Here is a 17,727-nt window from a genome sequence, read left to right on the forward strand (position 1 = left end):
GAAGGGTTTGGCAAGAGCCAATCTGGCTCCTGGTCAGTGATGCAAGGACTCTGAAGGCTCCCCGTAGAAATTCCTGAGCCCTCAGATGGGGTCCTTTAAAATCATCCCGCTTATCCCCTCGCCACGACGCCAGCTACCACGCACAGACTGGGGCTCTGCCACTCTGCTTTATTAGGACGGCTCAGGCTCTGAGCGCACGGCTTCAGAGTGGAGGCTGGGTCGGACTGGGTGAGTGGCCAGCAAACCTCACGAGACTTCCAACACAGGAGAAGCAAAAACCACAGACTGTGGGCACAGCACAGGGCAGTCGATTGATTTTTTCTTTTATATATAAACTGATAATTAGAAAATTAGAGTAATACATAGAGTTTCTCTAGAGAGAGATTTTGCAACAAAAAATATATATAAAGAATAGGACCTCCCGGGCAAACGAAGCAGCATCTCTGAGCGGAGGAAAGAGGACTCCTCATGCACTGGAGAGGGGGCCAAGCCTTTGGACAGGCACCAAGGCTATTGCATATCTTGGAAGAGGGAGGAAGAATAGAGGGCTGGCTAGTCGGTGTGTCTGCATTATTCTCTCTACATTGCAAGTTTTTTTTTATGGCTTTGGCTAAAGCATGTGAAGCAGCGGAGGTACTAAGGTGCTAAAAGCGAGGCCTCTTGGTCTCTGTACAAAACAAAAAAGAGAGGGTGGGGAACAGCAACAAAGCCCTCCCTAACCCCCAACTGAGTGGAAGCAGATGGAAGACATTCTGCAGGGCAGGGGGGAGGCTAGGGGATATGATTTAGCAGCCTCCTCCCCCCATGCCCTGTGCATCCCTGCAATCCCACACATCTGTCCCTGCTGAGATTGAATATTTGAAGGGAAGCAGTTAATCTCCCTTGCACTCTGTTGTTAATCCCTGGCAGCAGCTGGGACAGGGATGGCAGAGAGGGCCTGTCTCTACCCCATGGAGCTTCTCCTTTGGGGCAGGCAAACAACCAGGAGCCTGGGGAAACGGGGACGGGGACAGCATTGCTTTAGGCAGTGAGGTCGACCACTCCCTTTGGTCCCATCTGTAGCTCTGCCTACCAGACTTGGCAGGAGGGGCATCCTCTGGATGAGCAGAACCAGCTAAGAGGAGCCAAATGTCCCTGACAGGGTGGGGAGAGGTGGGAATTGGGAGATTCAGAGGAGATGGACTTGGTCCCTAAAGCCCTTCTCCTGATTCATTCAGACCTGGACTCCTCCAGGATCTGGGGAAGATTTTGGTCCCGGGGGCCAGGGGCTGGGCCTGGAGCTGCGGCTGCGGCTGGGGCTGGGGCTGGGGCTGGGGCTGGGGCTGGGGCTGGGGCTGGGGCTGGTGTAGGGGCCGGGACCTGGGCAGCGCCTGAAGTAGGTAGGGGAGGTTTGCTGCCAGGATGGTAATCATGGGTGGCCTTGGGCTCGTTGGTGTGGTAGGAGCCCTTGTAGCGATGATTTTGCAGATAGAAGAGCACCAACATCCCCACCAGCCCCAGCAGCAAGAAGGCCACCAAAACTGAAAGGGAAAGAAGGAACAATTCAGAGCCGTTCTTGGGGGTATCTCCACAGACACACATGTATGCTTTTGGCCAAAAGGATGCGTGTATGACTGTCCGCAGTTCGAGCGTGGCAAGCCAGGCCCAAGTGTCCGGCAGGTCTGAATTCCTGGCTTAACCCCTGGTGTCTTTGATTTCTAGTATTCTCTTTCCACATCCCTGGAGTTACCCCAGTTTCTCGCCTCTCTGGAGGTTACTGCACCCCCTTTCCTCATCCTTTAGCTATAGCGCCATTTTAATATTTCGTTTCAGTTAAAAGTCCATAGCATCCTCAAACCTTGAAGAATCTCCAGCTCAATTCTCTCCTACCGTCCGCACAGCCTAGCTCATGTGTGTGTGCACCCCCACACGCCTAGTGCCTTCGCCCCCCTCAGCCCTGGGGATACGGGGCGCGGAGGGGATGCCCACGGAGGGTAGAATTAGGTCAGGGTAGTGATCATGCTACTCACAGCCTAAAAGTATGGCCACCCATCCCTCATCGTGGTAGTACGGGAAGTCTGAAGAGGAGAAAGCCCCAGTTAGGAGAAGCCTCCTCCGTGTTAAGAATCGTTTCCCTTCCTTGTCCACCGTCCCTCTTCTGTGTGTGCCCTGGACCTACCTGGGGGCAGATACCAGGGATCCAGCTCAGGTGGCACCTCTGCGACAAGACGTGGCATGGCCCCGCAGTTAGATTCAGACAGTTCGCCCTGAACTCGAAGGGCCTCGGCTAGCTCAGCGGTCATGGGGCGAGGGGCTCGGAAGTGGGTCTTGAGGGGAGCCACGTTGTTGAATCGAACACCAGACAGGCAGCCCGAGAACCCCGGTGTGTTGTAGCGCTGGATCTCTGGGTCGATGACCCCGGTCTCTGAGGGAGAGGCAGGCCCAGAGGGACGGGGGCTGGGGCCACCCCTAGGCTCGCCCCGCTCACCGCTCGCCGTCCACAGGTTTCCTGCTCCTCACGATCACCGCCTTCGCAGCCGGTCCCAGGTCCCTCGCTCCTCTGGGCTCCAGGGGCTTCGCCCACAACCCCTCACCCCAAACACTCGCACCCACAGCTCACCCATAACACGCCCTAGATACAAGGCCTTGGGTGAGTCCAGCTGGCTGTCCACCAACAGCGAGAACTTCTGTTCTGTCAGCGGGAAGTAGTCCACCTGACGGGGAGGGAGAACCAGAGACTGACGAAGCCAAGACCCCGCTGAACCCCCGTGCCGCCCCCGCTGCTGGGGAGCCCTCGCTCAGTCCTGGGTGGACAGCCACCCAGATGAAGGATTCGGCGTGGAAAACCCAACAGCCTCATCTGGGCCTTGTTGTTGCCGCCACCAGGGGGTTGACTTTGTGGAAAACTCTGTGGGGCCCATTCCCTGACTTATAAAACAGACATAAGAACGCCGGCCTCCCCGAGCGAGCTCCCAGGGCACGTGTGAGGGTCACAGGAGGCAAAACACAGGAGACTCCTCTGTGAACTGGGCTGTGCCCTGCTCCTGCTAAATAGCTGGCCTTTCCCCCGGGGGCGCAACCTGGGCGCCGTCTGGGCTGGTCTGCCTCCCTCCGCGCGCACCTGGATGAAGAGGTTGCGGTAGACGCGGGTGATGTTGACGCTGTGGGGCTGGCCGTCGGTGACGGGCCTCGTGGTCAGTTGGTACACGTAGGGGCTGGTGCCCAGCTGATACCGCAGCTGCAGGGTCCCTGTGGGATGGGGGGGAGAAGGGGCGTCTCCTCTGGGCCCCCACAGCCCCCTGTCTTCGGAGAGCGCTCGGGGGGCCTTGAACCAGCGAACCAGTAGCTGTCAGAGTGGAGGGCGCGCTGCCGGAAGCTGGAGCTGGGGCGGGAGGGGGGCTGTGGGACCTTTACCGTCTTCCTTGATGAGCACGGCCATGTAGTCCCGCACGAAGGAGCTGACGTAGAGCAGGACGGCGGGGGCGGAGTCTGTGCTGAAGCTGAAGGACACCTCCTCTCCCGTGACGTTGTAGACAGGCCCGCGGTACCCGGGCACCGGCCGGCCGGGCCGGGGGTATTCGGGCAGACGGTACCCGGGCCCGTGGTAGCCAGGCACGTAGCCCGGGGTGTCGTAGCCAGGGACGTAGCCCGGCTCATAGCCCGGCACCGGCCGGCTCAGCATGTGCGAGAACTCCCGGGCGGCCGAGCGCAGCGCCGACTGCAGGTTGTAGCGCATCCAGGTGCCGGGCTCAAAGAAACCGCCGATATCTGAAGGCAGATGGAGTGAGGTCAGGGCCCCCACTCCCGGATTCGGACACTGTTATGTCATCCTCGCCGCCGCCCTGGGACCTTGCCGCGGTCACAGCATGCCTCCATTCACCGGTAGGTCCCCTTGTCCCAGAAATGGAATCTGTCCCAGAATGGAATCTTAAAACCATGAGAAATGGAAAAGATCATCCAGTACAACCCGTGCCTTTGACAGATGGGGAGACTGAGGCACAGAACTGGCTACTGACTGCCATAAGGATACGCAGTACGCGGAGAGCCAAGATTAGAACCGAGGTATCATGGGGACGCCTGGGGGGCTCAGTCGTTTAAGCATCTGCCTTCGGCTCCGGTCATGATCCCGGGGTCCTGGGATCGAGCCCCGCATCGGGCTCCCTGCTCAGCGGGGAGTCTGCTTCTCCCTCTCCCTCTGCCCACCACTCCCCCTGCTTGTGCTCGCTCTCTGACAAATAAATAAAATCTTAAAAAAAAAAAGAATCGAGGTATCGTGACCCCCCCCCGGTACACTCGCCACCACTCACACTTCCAAACCAAGACGAAAGGTCCTCTGCTGGTCCCCGAGTCCCTGCAACTCCCTGCTCCGGCAGACTTCGCACACCGTGAACCTACCTGCGCGCACATCCTCCTAGGCCAGCCTTAGGAAGGATGCAGTCTGGGTGCATGTGCGGAATCTTGCGGTGCTGAATGTCAAGGCTTGCCTTAACCGAGAACCAGGCTGTAAGACGTGTTTTAGGAGCTCAGCGATTATCAACTAGGAAATGGCATAGGAGGGCATCGCGCCGCCTGCGGTGGGTATGCTTGCAAGGGGGCTAATCTGTGCTATCTTGGTGACAGTGGGAAGATGGGGAAGTTATCTGCCGGTTGCTTTTGAGTTCCTTTAGTACCAGCCAACTGTACCATCCCTTCCTTGCCCCACTTTATGACTTGGAGTCGCCCGGCATCTTCAGCTGCCGGACGGCCCCGCCTCAGCACTCAGGAACCCAGGGACAGCTCTAGTTTTCCCTGGTGCTGACCCTGCACCCTCCATCCTTCCCTTGCCCTCCCTGCACCCCGCTGCGCCCTAGGGCTCCGGGTCTCCCATAAGCAGCCGCACTGACCGTGGTTGCAGTACGGCCCATCGAAAGCCGTGAGGTCACAGTCACACGTGTAGTAGCTGTACCGCTCCACACAGCGGCCTCCGTGGAAACAGGGGAACCGGGGGTGGGCGCAACGGCCCGTGCAGTTGGGTGAGGTACCCTCTGAGGCGTTGGCACGGCCCTCCAGGTTCAGAGTCACTCCGTTCAGACGCATCGCCCTCAAGCAACCCACGAAGGGGCGCCTCTTAAGCTCTGCAGACCCTGGGAAGGGCGGGCCGGTCAAGAAATGGGTGTAGAGCCAGAGACGGGTAAGTATTGGGGTTGGGGAGGGAGCTAAGGGGAACGAAATCATGGCATAAAATCCATGGCCTAGAGAGGAGAGGTGAGCTCTTGGCCCACTCTGCAGCAGAGGGCATGGGGACCTCAGACACGGGGCTCCTGGAAGCCAGGAGAGCTGCGGTGAGAGGGCGGGAAGGCGCAGGAGGCCTCAGACCCGGCGCAGGGTTGCTGCTCACCGACATAAAGGGGCTGGTCGTACTCCAGCCAGAGGTAGGTCTGCAGGGGCATGGGCCGCAGCACCCAGGGCCGGTGGTCCACACGGAGCCGGGCCTGCTTCACGTTGATTTCCGCCCGGACCAGGTGCCACTCATCGTCGTTGAATTCAAAGTCATCCGAGTGTACTGTCAGGTTCTCATCCCCATTCCCCACATCGAAGGCGAAGACCACATCCCGGGATGCTGGACAGCGCAGGGGTGGGGAGAAAGGACTCAGACCGCACAGATTCCTCACCCCATACAAGCTCTCTTCTTCACTCCTCAGAGCTCCCTGAATGTCCCTCCAGTTTGTCCTCAGCCTGGGACAAAACCCATCAACTCCTTAAAACCTTATGCTCCTGGTCTCTCCCAAATTTGCAGATCCTTGGAGCCAGCGTCCCAGCCCTGCTTCTGAGGTTAGAAGCATAGCCAGTCGGGTAGAAAACACCTCAGGGGTCCAGCTGCCTTATCCACATGTGCGGGGCCTGAAGCCCGGAGAGCTGAAGTGAGTGCCCAAGCTCACAGAGCCAGCCAGCTACCAAGACACACCCGGGTCTAGAACCTACTGTCACCCAAAGCCCTTTCCGTGCTGGCATCTGCCCTTGCCCCTTCCCCCAGCCTCTGCCTACCCCACCTCGGCCCAGAGCTCCGTCCAGCCCACGCCCCTCCCGGCGTCTGCCCGCTCACTGTTGAGTTCCACCCGCACGTAAGGCCGGCGCCACTGGCAGTAAGGGCCCCCCATATTCTCTAGGAAGACTCCCGAGGGAGCCGAGGTCCTGAAGTAGAAGGAGACATCAAGGCTGTGGTTGGCACGGATGGGGGGAAAGCGTAGGGCAGCCCCAGTGTGGAAGGAGATGGTGTTCCAGGAATTCCCTGCAAAAGCAGGAGGAGGAAGGCCTTGTCAGGGAGGTCGGAGGGTGAAGGAAGGGAGCCCCCGGTGGGGGGGGGGAAGATAGGGCAGGGGGGACGGCTGGGGGCGGGGAGCCAAGGGGAGGAGAAGGGGTCTAATGAAAGGGAATGAGGTGCAGGGCGCAACACAGAAGGGGTCCCATCCCCGCAGGAGCCGGGTGTCTGGCAGGATGTCCTAGAGACCCGCAGTGGGTCAGGTGGCCTAAATTTTGGAAACTGGAGAGCCAACCCCGGGAGGGCACACAGAAGGGGTCTGCCACTCACGATCGCCATAGCAGCGCAGAGGCCTCAGGAAGAACTGGGCCTCCGAGTTGGAGCGGTTCGTATCCCCCACCACCACCTGGGTGACGGGCAAATGGTCCACAAAGGTCAGCAGTCCCTTGTCGGTTCTCCTGTGGGGGCAGGATGCAGTGGTTCAGGCCCTGCTGTTCTGCTGCCCCTGGAATCCTGAACGCCCTGTCCCTTCGCCCCTCACCACTGGGGCTGGTCGGCATCACAGTTACAGTGCAGAGCGGGGTCCACGCAGCTCCGGTCCAGACCACAGGCACAGCGCTGGATCCCAGGCTGCGAGCCTCCCCAGTAGAAGTGCTGCTCCTCATTTCGGCCAATCCAAAAGCTGTAGGGGTAGCCTCCTGGGGAAGACGTGGAGGCCGTTTCCAGGCCTCAGCCCTCCATTAGCCCCGGGGCTCCTCTCCCCTTTCCAACCCGCCCAGATCCTTGCTCGAATGTTCAAGAGCTCCAGCTGAGCCCTCTGGCTCCCTCCTCCCAAGCCCCCATGGGTCTCTCCTCCAGCGCTGCACCTTGCCCGCCGTGGCCCAGGCCCTCACCGGCCCAGGCCCTCAGCGGCCCAGGCCCTCAGCGGCCCAGGCCCTCACCAGCAGTGTTGAGCAGCCGGGAATTGTAGCAGGAGAACTCGATCCACTGTTCACAGTGCTGAGAAGCATTGGCCAGGGCACTGACTTCCTCCCAAGAGGCATTCCAGTACTGGATGGCCCCCAGGAATGGCCGCTCCATGCTAGAACCTGTCACCCGAGTTGTCCACAGCCTGTCATGCCGCACAACTGTCCACGCTCGGTTTTCTGGGGGAGTGGAAGGGACAGAGCTTTGGCTCGAGATGGGCATTCTCTACCCATCTCCCTGCCCACCTCCACCACCATTGCTGCTCCTCAGAGCCAATAAATGTGGCCAGCAGCTCTGTTCCAGCCCAGCTCTGGGCCCCCGACCCTGGAGGCTGGAGATGGGACAGCTGGACTGGATCGGGAAGCTGGAATTTATCTGCAAAGCTAGATTACAAATTCCTGAGTGTCCCCTTTCCCCTCTGTCATCCTTTACCCCCCACCACAGATCAGTCTTGCTGGACCCTGTCTCCCCGCTTCAATCCCGTTTCCCCCACACCCCCTCATAGCCCTGTCAGCTGCCCCTTCACCACCCATCAGAGCCACTGACCTCGGATATCACAGTACACCACAAATGGCTTCAGGGGGCCACTGCCATCAGGATCAATGGTGAAGTTTCCAGAAGTTTTCCCACTGAGTCGATAAGCCTCACAAGATTCCTTATACAGAGCTGGTAGGTCATGGGGTGGGGTTATGGGGTCAGAGGGCTAGGAGGGCCAGTCCTACCAGCTCTAGCAGCCTCGTGATCCCCAGCAACCTCCTGGCCTCCCCTGCCCCGGAGTGGCCCCCATCCCCCAGCCGGCTTACGTTGGTGACAGGTCTCTCCCTTGTAGCCTGTCAGTTCACAATAGCAGATGAAGTCATCCCAGGACTGGTAGCAGCGTCCATCATGCTCACACATGTTAGGGCTACACCTAGGGAAGAGGGTCAGCACCAAGGGAAGGCGCCTTACTGTGAGCGTGAGCGTGGGGTCTGATCCCTACAAACTTCCCTTGCGGCTCCTGAGAGCACCAGCACCCCGACTAACTAGCCAGATATAAGCCTAAGTGCTGGCACATTAGGCAGGCCTCAGGACTCAAGGACTACTGTTTATCCGCCCCGCCCCCCCCCCCCGAAGAAAACCCTCTAGGACCAAGAACAGATGCTTCGTTTCCAGTCCGAGCATGTGTCACTTTAACGGAAGAACCAGGTAAAGAAGGACAAGAGGATGAGACAAGAGGTCAAGGAGGAGTCATCTCCAAGTGGGAGACTGAGGAACTGGGACCAGGAGAAGGGAGATTATTGAGAAAGGCCACTCCCGTTGGGAGACCACCGAAGAGGGCTTTGGAGGGGTCACCTCTTGCAGGGAGAGGGGCTTCTGGATACCTATCAGTGATGCCACATGTGTCAAAGAGGACCTCAGCATAGTATCCAAGCCGCCGGCCCTCCACCAGAGTCAGGTTGACCAGTTGACCATCCACCTTGAGCAGCTCCATGCAGCCATGGAACGCCGTCTGGTTGGAGTGGCAGCCCGATCGACTGGCTGGTTTGGGACAACCTGGAGCAACCACCCCTGTGAGGCCCTCCCCAGGGGAGACCCCAGAGACCCTCCCCCAGGGAGATGCCAAAGGAAAGCCAGACATGAAGGAAGGAAGGGGGCCAAGAGACAATGGCAGTGACCTTCCAGTCCCCAAGGCTCCAGAGGGGAGAGAGGGATTTATCCCTACAAATCTCCAGGTAGCCCCATCTGAGGGGACTTTGGTGATGCCTTCCCACCCAGAGACAGGGGTCTGGCCAGGTTGGCTCCCACTTACCTCCAAAGAAGTATGAGGTGCCAGTGCGGATCAGCAAAGGGTATGAGACCCTGACCTCTGCCCCCTCCACGTCATCGATGCTGATGACTGCATGGTTCTCCTGGGCTGCAAAATTCACCTCGTGCCAAAAGCCATCATTCAGGCGGTACCCTGGACAGGAAAAAAAGGATGGTGTGGGTGTGGGAAGACACATTCTGAGATAAGGGTGTCTTGAGCAGGGAAGCAGCAACCTCACTCTGTGCCTATGTGCCCTCCATTACATTAGATACACACACACACACACACACACACACATGTATATATACAACATATTAAATATACAACATATTAAATATATAATATGTTAAATATATCATATGTTAAATATATAATATATTAAATATATAAATAATATATAACATATTAAATATAATCTATAACATATATTAAAGATTTATTTATTTGAGAGAGAGAGAGGAGAGTGGAGAGTGCCCGTGGGGGGGTGCAGAGGGAGAGGGAGAGAGAGAATCTCAAGCAGACTCCCTGCTGAGTGTGGAGCTCAACTAGGGGCATGATCTCATGACGGTGAGATCAGGACCTCAGCAGAAATCAAGAGTCAGATGCTTAACCGACTGAGCCACCCAGGCACCCCCCTCTCCATCACACTTATCACACTGAGTGGTGACATCTTTGACTGTCTTCACTAACCCTAGCAGCTGAGGCAGAGTTGGCAAAGTCGCAAACGAGTAACAAACTCTTCTGGAGCCCCCTGGAACTAGATGAGACCAGGACTCCTCAGCCTACCTGCCTCTCCCAGCAGCCTGAGCGGCTCAGATCTGACTCCTCACCCCCGTCCACTCCGTCCCATCCCCAGGGCTCAGGGTCCTCCTGCCCTGCTCCCTTCCCCCCCTCACCCCTCTCCAATAAGCGAGGGGCCTCCTTGCGGCCCGCACCCGCTCCTCCTCTGCCCTTCTCTGGCCTTCTGGCGCCTCCCGCCTCCCCCCACTCTCCACCCCTCACCAGCAGCAAACTGAAGCTTCTTTCGGCCAGTCTGCGCGATGGACACGTTGATCTGCCCTTCACTGAGCATCAGCTCCACGTGGCCCAGCCCGTCCCCCAGGCGGGAGAACAGTAGCAGCCCCGTGAGATCCCAGGTGCGGAAGCGAAAGGAGACGGCGAAGCGGCCTCGGCGCGGGAAGCCAGGCACTTGCACGAAGTTGTGAGGCCCTCCGAAGTTGACGGGGTGAGGAACCGGGTCCAGGCAACGGAAGGCCACCTTACCCTGAGGACGGAAGTAAGGGGCCATCAGCATCCAAGAGAATGAATGTGCTGTCTGCCTCTGCTGGGAAGTCAATTTCCGGACCGATCTAAGACCCTCCTCACGGCACTCCCTCGGGGTGTGTGCGGGGGAGGGGGTGGGACCTCCCACTCTGACCATTCCCAGCCCCCACAAACATAACCAGCTGTGGAGGGGGTCTCCAACCAAGTCGGCCCTGGGGGACTCTCTGCTGGCTATCCCGGCTTTACACCGTCTCCAGGGCGACCGCCTCCTTCGCTTCCTCCCAGCCTGGAGAGGCAACTTCCTGCTGGCTTCCTGGCGGGCACTAGAATACTCGCTGCAGGGTTGGGGTGGCGTGGGGGGCGGGGACCACACCAAAACAGACCTGGGTTCAAGACCGGACTCAACCACTGTACAACTCCGTGATCCCGGGCCAAGCCACCCCGGGGTCTCTGCACCTCATTTTCCTCAAGCATTAATTGAGGATGTGGTTAGACCAGACCACACCTTCTTAACTGGGGGTTAGGGAGGGGTGGCCTTTGCACCTCCTGTGAATCCGTGGTGCCTCCCCCACCACCCCACCACTTGAGCATTTGGCTGGGGAGAGAAGAATCCTCGGCTTTTATCTGATTCTCTTTGCTTTCCAAGCAGCTCTGATGTCCCTCCCTCCCTGATCCCCCAGCCCACTGGCCTCGAAGGTGATCCTCGAATGGCGCCGCACGGCCAGGTCTGCGATGTTCACTCGGTTGAAGATTATGTTTTCTATGCAGCCTCGGAAATTATGCCGATACGCCAGGTTCTTCTGCGCAGCGCCCACCAAACCCCCAATGTACATCTGCGGGCGGGGTGCGGGATTAGGTTCCCTGGGTGCCAGAACGCGCACGCGCACTTTCTCTCCCCTCCGCCCCACGCTTTCCCAGGCACGTTTCCCCAGTATCGATGTTAAAGCTGGAAGCTCGCTGGGCCTCCCCAGGCTTGGGTGTTAGCCCTGACTCCACCACAAATTGGCTGCATGCCCTTGGGTAGGTCAATTAACCTGTCTGGGATTCTTTATCTGCAGATCAGGGCCACAGAGTTGGGCAATCCAATGGGGCAATTTTCTCATCTTGTCGGATCCCCAAAACCCAGATTTCCAGATCCCACGTCAGTTGTTCTGGGGGCGATGCCCAGGAAATCAGCCTGCTAACAGCAATAACAGCCACAACAACCCAGGCCCGTGAGCCGCAAGTTTGCCAAGAGCTGCTAGAATATTCAGGAACTGGAAAGCACTGTCTCCCATGGACCCGCCCAGCACCCCAACTCGACTAAATAAACCACTCTGCTCACCTCGTTGTCCAGGTTCAGCCTCTCAAAGTCACCATTGAGCACAAAGCGCTGCACATAGCCGTCCAGGGTGAGGTTTGCCTCCCGGCCAAATCGGTCCACACGCACATAATGCCAGTGCTGGTCGTTGAGGACGCCACCAGCGCTCACAGTGGTGTGACCGGGCCTGGGCTGGATGGGGCTGCTGCCTGGGGGGACGGAGGAGCAGGGTCAGACCTACAACCTGGAGAGCCCCAGAGAGGCCTAGCCCCCAGGGGAAGGCAGCAGCCAGGAGCACAGAGAAGGGTTGGCACAGGGCCCAGGGCATATAGAGCTTGGACGTCCTCAGCTTGGGATGGAGCGGGGTCCACCGGCGAGTATGTGACTTAGGGTAAGTCATTTAACCCCTCTGAGCCCCCGTTTTCCACTAGCTGCTTCTACTTCATCATATGGATGTTATGAAAAGCTGATGAGATACAAAATAACAACTCTTGGGTTTATATGTATATGCACACAAAGTATAAGGTTTCTACAATGAGGAAACAGACTGGAGAAGTGCCTTGTCCAAGGTCACACCACTGGTAGGTGGAGCTGAGACTGGCATCCAGATCGCCTGACTCGGACTCCAGTGCTTTGCGAGCACCAAATTGTGGGTTTGGTCCGAACAGTAAGGAAGGGCGAGCTCGGGAGTGGGCGCGGCCTCGCGGGGGCGGAGCAGCGAGGGGCGTGGCCGCAGAGCCGCCGGGATCGCCCGGCCGGCGGCGGAGCTCACCCAGGCTCATGTGCAGCAGCAAGTGCGCCCCCTGCAGCTCCAGTGTCACGTAGTCGCCTTGGACGCCCTCCGCGTGCAGCAGGAGCCCGTCCTTCTCTTCGGTCTTGAAGCTGAAGGCGAACACGTCCCACAGGCTCCGGCTGACCCCTCGCGGGAAGCGGTACGAGATGGCATCATCGCCGTCGAAATAGAGCACGTCGGACTCTGCGCGAAGGACAGTAGGTGGGCCGAGGACCGGGAAGACTGTCTCCGGAGCCTCCCCTCCGCCACCCCCAGCCACGACCTCCGCACTCGTACTGTACGGGCAGCCGTAGAGGCCGAGCCTCAGGCCGATCTTGCCGCGCGGGTTCCAAGCCAGCGGCACGATGCGGATGTAGCGCGCCGTGAAGTGGTAGTGCAGGTCGTGACGCACTATCGCCGACTCGTTCACGTTGCCGAAGAAGGTCTGAGGGGGGAAGGGGAGAGGAGAGACCAGGTCCCCACCTCTGCTTCGTTTCTCTACAGCCTCCCAGCGGGCAGTTGTCACACCCAGCCAATATCAACTTCCAGAAAGGAAACTCTCCTTGATCTCCTGGGCCCTCGTGGCTTTAGAAAAACAGGTGCCCTCTCCCGCCATCCTATTATTTCCTCAGAGCTCAACTCAGATGTCCCCTCCTTCAAGAAGCTCTCCTAGATTTGACCCTAAAGTATGTGAATCCCTGTCATCTGAGAAAGTCTTGCACACATGGTGAGCTGACCGTCCCTCTGGACTGAATCCCCAGATTGGAAGTCACTGCTCCTCACGTGGGTCCCCACCATCACCTCCTCCATCTCCCCCAAGCTAGTGCCCAGCCTAGGCTGCAGAACTGAGGAGGTTCTCCGAGTGTGTGCACAGGGGGCCTGGAATACCGCATTGTGCCCTTGCTGGTAGAATGGCGTCCAGCTGTCCACTCGGTCCCCGTAGAGCAGCATGTAGCGTGTGACCCAGTCCCACGAGTTAAACGAGCCCTGGGTGGCCACAGCTCGGATCCGGTGCTTCTTCATTAAGTCGATCTGGAGCCAAGGATTCGGGTCCCCAATTCGGGGAGACCATCCGCTTATGCCTATAGAAGAGGCAAGGGCTTTTACCACTGGCTCTCCCTAGCCCTCCGGAGCCCCCACCACGCCTTGGGGCGGTGCCTCGCTCACCGTGCAGCCGGGCAAAGCGCGGCGTGGTGAAGAGCCCGTAGTAGGAGGAGGCGCCCAGGGAGCGTGCGTACAGAGGCCCGACCAGCTCCTCGTCACAGCCGTCTAGGTTGGGGAAACAGACATTTTGTTCGCGCGGCCCCTCCCAGGTCCTTCCAAAGACCACGCACACTGAACAACTGGAGCTCTTCCTTCTCTGTTCTCCAGCAGCCACCCCAGCATTAACTGAAGCCATCTGCTCAACCTGGCCTGCAGCAACAGCTGCACACTCAGGGGAGGCTGCCTTCTCCTTCTGGGGGGACCCCTAGGCCAGACCTTCCCTAACTCTGTGACTGCTCCGGTACCAGCCCAGGCTTAGTACTCCCCTAAACACAACCCCAAACCTCAGCATCTTTCAGAACCTGAGTCAGCCCAAGGCACCAATCCAGCCCTAGCCTTATCATCAATCCCACTCATCAGCATCCCCAGCCCTCACCAACCCCAAATCCAGGCCTTGGTCCCAAACCCAGCCAGTCATACCAGCATCACCAGCTTCACGTCCAACCTTAGCATCGGTCAGGGTCACCAATTCCTGCTTGGATTCCAGCCTCAAAATCCAGCCCCAGCCCCAAACCCTAGCCCCCAGGCCAGCTCCAAGCCCAGCCCCAGGCCCTGGCAAGACCTTAACCCCAGCTGGGATCACCAGTACCACCCTTATCCCCAACCCTCAAGCCCGGGCACCAGCTCCCGCTTGGATCCCTGTCCCAAATCCCTGCCCGGGGCCGACTGGATCCTCGGCTCCTCGGAGCCCAGCACCAGCCCGGGAGCGCGCGCCAGCCTCGGAGCTGCATTGCGGAGCGCGGGGGAGAGGCAGGAAAGGATGGGAACGAGCAAGCGCGCGCCAGCCAGGGAAGGGACCCGCGACCACCTAGCCGCAATGCGGCTGGACCCGCCCTGCAGGCTTTGGACTCCCTGGCCCCACCCTGCTTGCACCTGAGCCCGGCACTCACAGTAGCCCCAGCCCCGGGCTCCTGAGACCGCGGCGAGCAGGATGCAGAGGAGCCGGAGACACATGGTGCAGGGCTGACGGGTCTCGGCGGCCGCCTCCCAGTGCCCGGCTCCGGCTAGGGCTCCAGGTCCAGCTCGGGCTCTCAGTTCTCCTCCTGGGGTTCGCAGCGGATCGCTGTCTGTGCTCCTAACTCACCCCTTCCTCTATCCTCGTCTCTCCCCCAACCCTTCTCCCTTCTCTCTCTCTCTTCTGTCGTTCCAGGTTCTCCGCGGCTCTCTCTCTCCTTCCCACCCTCTCTCCTCTCACCTCCCCCCTTCCCCAGCCTCTCTCTCCCCGCACGCGCCGCTTTCCCGGACCCCGCGCAAGCGCGCGCCTCAGCCCTGCTGCGAAAGGGCGGGGGTTGAGAGCCTCCAGCCGCCGGGAAATACCCTGAATAACCCGAGGCTGGCAGGGACTGTGGCCGCAGGGGTGGGGGAAGGAAGGCTAGTGCCAGTGGAGAGGTCCCGAAAAATCCAAGAAAAGCGGGGGGTGAGTACCTGGAGATGGAGAGAAGAGTAAGTAAAAGAATCTAACATTTTCTGAAGGCAAATTATGCCTCAGGCACCTGTGCTAGGCACCCTCATAACCCTGTGAATTCGACATTTTTACCTTACTCCACTTTGCAGATGAAAAACCTGAGGCTCAAAGAGGTAAGCTTACTCAAGATCAGACAGGTAGCTAGCAAATGATGATATTCTCAAACCCATTCTTTTTCTACTGGCAGGGCAAAGAGAAAACAAAAATAGGGGGTGGAATGGGAAAGTTAGGTAAAGAGAGCCCACAGACCCTAATCCCCACCGCCCTCTTGGTCCCTCTCCCCGCCCCTTCCTTCCTGTCCCTCTAGTTTAACTTCTCTCCCCAGTGGCTATACTTCAGAAACCTGTGTAGCCAGAGATGGGGACGGAGCCCGCAGAGCAGGTGGGAGTGGGGGCTGGCGGGGGGGGGGGGGGGAAGGGTTATAGAGAGGGAGGGTAAGGCAAAGAGATGGGATTCTCCACCTGGTAACAAACTTCTGCCATGTTTTGACCTATCCAGGGTATCTGGAGCCATCTGGGACCAGGGACCTTCCAGACAGATGGGGCTGGTGATGTGAGGCTGGGGTTGGGGGATGGGACTGGGCTGAGGGGAATGGTGAGCTGAACCTAGAGGTCCGAGGTTGCAACAGAGACCAGAAAACCTGAGCCGTAACCCTTGAGACTCCCCCACTCCCCCAGTCATGAGTAGTTCAGTGTACCTGTACTGGAGGTTAGAGGTGGGGTGGGGAGGGGAGAAAGGAAAAGACCTTTGAAACCCTCTCCACATCATGCCGCGGAGTCCAGGGACCAGCTCCGAGGCAAAGCCTGCATGTGGGTGTTCTTTCCAGGAGAGGGCGCTGCAAACAGAACGGAAGCTCCAAGATTTATTAATAATAGAAACCTTGGCCTAAGGAGAGCACAGAGGCTTCACATCCATTATCTTCCTTATTTCAAACAACTGTGCCACTTGGGCCGGTCAGGATTTCTAATCTCCACGTTATATATCAGGCAACTGAGATCCAGAAAAGTCAAGGTCGTCCAGGAAGCTGGATGCAGAGGCAGGAGGGGTGCAGTGGAAGCCAAGGCCTGTTGGAGGGTATGTTAGGAAGAGTTTGGAGAAGAGTTTGTATCTTCTCCCTCTATACTGTTGTCACACAGCAGCTCCCAGCTTGGAAAGTATGTGTGGGAGGGGGAGGTGTGTGGGAAGATGTCTCATAAGGTCTCTCTCATTTTGCCCTCCCCAGGTCTCCTGGGGCCCCTACTCGGGGGAGGATGAGGAGGCATACTCCGTCGAGCCGTTGCCAGAGCTCTGCTACAAGGCGGATGTCCAGGCCTTCAGTAGGGCCTTCCAACCCAGTGTCTCCCTGGTGGTGGCTGCACTGGGTCTGGCTGGCAATGGCCTGGTCCTGGCCACCCACCTGGCAGCCCGACGTGCTGTCCGTTCGCCCACTTCTGCCCACCTGCTCCAGCTGGCCCTGGCCGACCTTCTGCTGGCCCTAACCCTGCCCTTTGCCGCAGCCGGGGCTCTGCAGGGCTGGAGTCTGGGAAGTGCCACCTGCCGCGCCATCTCGGGCCTCTACTCCGCCTCCTTCCACGCCGGCTTCCTCTTCCTGGCCTGTATCAGCGCCGATCGCTACGTGGCCATCGCGCGGGCCCTTCCCGCTGGACCGAGGCCCTCTGCTCGGGGCCGCGCACACGTGGTCTCAGCCATCGTGTGGCTGCTGTCGCTGCTTCTGGCGCTGCCTGCTCTCCTTTTCAGCCAGGACAGGCAGCGGGAAGGCCAGCGGCGCTGCCGTCTCGTCTTCCCCGAGGGCCTCACGCAGACGGTGAAGGGGGCAAGCGCCATGGCGCAGGTGGTCCTGGGCTTCGCGCTGCCGCTCGGCGTCATGGCCGCCTGTTACGCGCTCCTGGGCCGCACGCTGCTGGCCGCCAGGGGGCCCGAGCGCCGGCGTGCGCTGCGCGTCGTTGTGGCCCTGGTGGCGGCCTTCGTGGTGCTGCAGCTGCCCTACAGTCTCGCCCTGCTGCTGGATACGGCCGACCTACTGGCTGCCCGCGAGCGGAGCTGCCCTGCCAGCAAGCGCAAGGATCTGGCGCTGCTGGTGACCGGAGGGTTGGCCCTGGCCCGCTGCGGCCTCAACCCCGTGCTCTACGCCTTCTTGGGCCTGCGCTTCCGCCAGGACCTGCGGAGGCTGCTGCGGGGTGGAAGCTGCAGCCCAGGGCCTCACCCCCGCGGCCGCTGCCCCCGCCCGCCCCGCCTCTCTTCCTGTTCGGCTCCCACTGAGACCCACAGTGTCTCCTCCTGGGACTACTAGGGCTGCGAATCAAGGGGCGGGGGGGGGGGGGGGGGGGGGGGGGGGGGGGGGCGGGGAGGGCGGGATTCCAGGGAGGGTAGTGGGAAAAGGGAGTAGGTGGGGGAACACTGAGAAGGAGGTAGGGACCTAAAGGAATTGCTTCTGTACTTTGCCACATTAAATTGATAACATGGAAATGAGATGCAACCCAACAACTGTTACTATTTTTGAGTCACCGACTTGGAACCGGTGGGTTCCGCCTCCCCCTTCAACTCGCTTGGCTGTGAGTGGAAGGCGCTAAGAGTCTGGGTGGGGGTGCAGAGCTGCTGAGTCTGCTGAAGCTCTAGGCACTGTCACCCCCTCCACCTTCACCTGGTCTCTGCGAACAAGATGTGAGGTGGGAAAGCTGCCAGACGAGGAGGGCTG

The 17,727-nt window shown here is 59.3% G+C and overlaps 3 protein-coding genes across 9 annotated transcripts in view; 2 read left to right on the plus strand and 1 right to left on the minus strand.

Moving 5' to 3' along the window:
• The window catches only part of EZH1 (enhancer of zeste 1 polycomb repressive complex 2 subunit), a 36,096-nt gene extending 31,876 nt beyond the window's left edge, over nucleotides 1–4,220 (plus strand). The window contains exon 21 of the mRNA XM_081804954.1: nucleotides 3,866–4,220. Within this exon, the coding sequence (XP_081661080.1) occupies nucleotides 3,866–3,911 (46 nt within the window). The 3' untranslated portion in view covers nucleotides 3,912–4,220. The remainder of the gene's footprint in view (nucleotides 1–3,865) is intronic.
• Nucleotides 149–14,773, minus strand: CNTNAP1 (contactin associated protein 1). 2 transcript variants are annotated; one of them, XM_081804947.1, is made up of 24 exons: nucleotides 14,458–14,773; nucleotides 13,472–13,573; nucleotides 13,193–13,386; nucleotides 12,596–12,749; nucleotides 12,305–12,508; nucleotides 11,557–11,741; nucleotides 10,922–11,065; nucleotides 9,972–10,233; nucleotides 8,973–9,122; nucleotides 8,545–8,716; nucleotides 7,987–8,093; nucleotides 7,730–7,849; nucleotides 7,159–7,362; nucleotides 6,759–6,915; nucleotides 6,548–6,675; nucleotides 6,062–6,247; nucleotides 5,357–5,578; nucleotides 4,863–5,102; nucleotides 3,394–3,747; nucleotides 3,101–3,228; nucleotides 2,600–2,693; nucleotides 2,159–2,404; nucleotides 2,010–2,057; nucleotides 149–1,520 (listed from the first exon to the last, which is right to left on the minus strand). In XM_081804947.1, exons 1-24 carry the CDS (start codon nucleotides 14,519–14,521, stop codon nucleotides 1,210–1,212), a joined length of 4,176 nt encoding a protein of 1,391 aa, XP_081661073.1. In that variant the 5' UTR covers nucleotides 14,522–14,773; the 3' UTR covers nucleotides 149–1,209. The 2 variants fall into 2 exon arrangements, with proteins under 2 accessions (XP_081661073.1, XP_006750575.2); XM_006750512.3 differs by having other exon boundaries at nucleotides 12,602–12,749; nucleotides 14,458–14,772.
• On the plus strand, nucleotides 14,712–17,713 carry CCR10 (C-C motif chemokine receptor 10). Of its 6 annotated transcripts, none has more exons than XM_031021814.2 (2): nucleotides 14,712–15,010; nucleotides 16,255–17,713. In XM_031021814.2, the coding sequence occupies exons 1-2, from the start codon at nucleotides 14,999–15,001 to the stop codon at nucleotides 17,320–17,322; spliced, it is 1,080 nt and encodes a 359-aa protein (XP_030877674.1). In that variant the 5' UTR covers nucleotides 14,712–14,998; the 3' UTR covers nucleotides 17,323–17,713. The 6 variants fall into 6 exon arrangements, with proteins under 6 accessions (XP_030877674.1, XP_081661084.1, XP_081661082.1 ...); XM_081804958.1 differs by having other exon boundaries at nucleotides 14,855–15,413; XM_081804956.1 differs by having other exon boundaries at nucleotides 14,855–15,145; nucleotides 15,859–17,713.
• Nucleotides 17,714–17,727: the final 14 nt, after the last annotated feature.

The sequence above is a fragment of the Leptonychotes weddellii genome, chromosome 15 (genome assembly GCF_054177405.1).
Source record: "Leptonychotes weddellii isolate Sample4059 chromosome 15, ASM5417740v2, whole genome shotgun sequence".
Lineage (NCBI taxonomy): Eukaryota > Metazoa > Chordata > Mammalia > Carnivora > Phocidae > Leptonychotes > Leptonychotes weddellii.

Coding starts and splice junctions, on each gene's coding strand:
- CNTNAP1 (XM_081804947.1), bottom strand. CDS start 14,521: ATGTGTCTCCGGCTCCTCTGCATCCTGCTCGCCGCGGTCTCAGGAGCC. Junction 7,850..7,986: donor GGGAGAGACCTGTCACCAAC/GTAAGCCGGCTG, acceptor ATGACCTACCAG/CTCTGTATAAGGAATCTTGT. Junction 6,916..7,158: donor CCGGCTGCTCAACACTGCTG/GTGAGGGCCTGG, acceptor CGTCTTCCCCAG/GAGGCTACCCCTACAGCTTT.
- CCR10 (XM_031021812.2), top strand. CDS start 15,840: ATGTGGGTGTTCTTTCCAGGAGAGGGCGCTGCAAACAGAACGGAAGCT. Junction 16,107..16,254: donor AAGCCAAGGCCTGTTGGAGG/GTATGTTAGGAA, acceptor TGCCCTCCCCAG/GTCTCCTGGGGCCCCTACTC.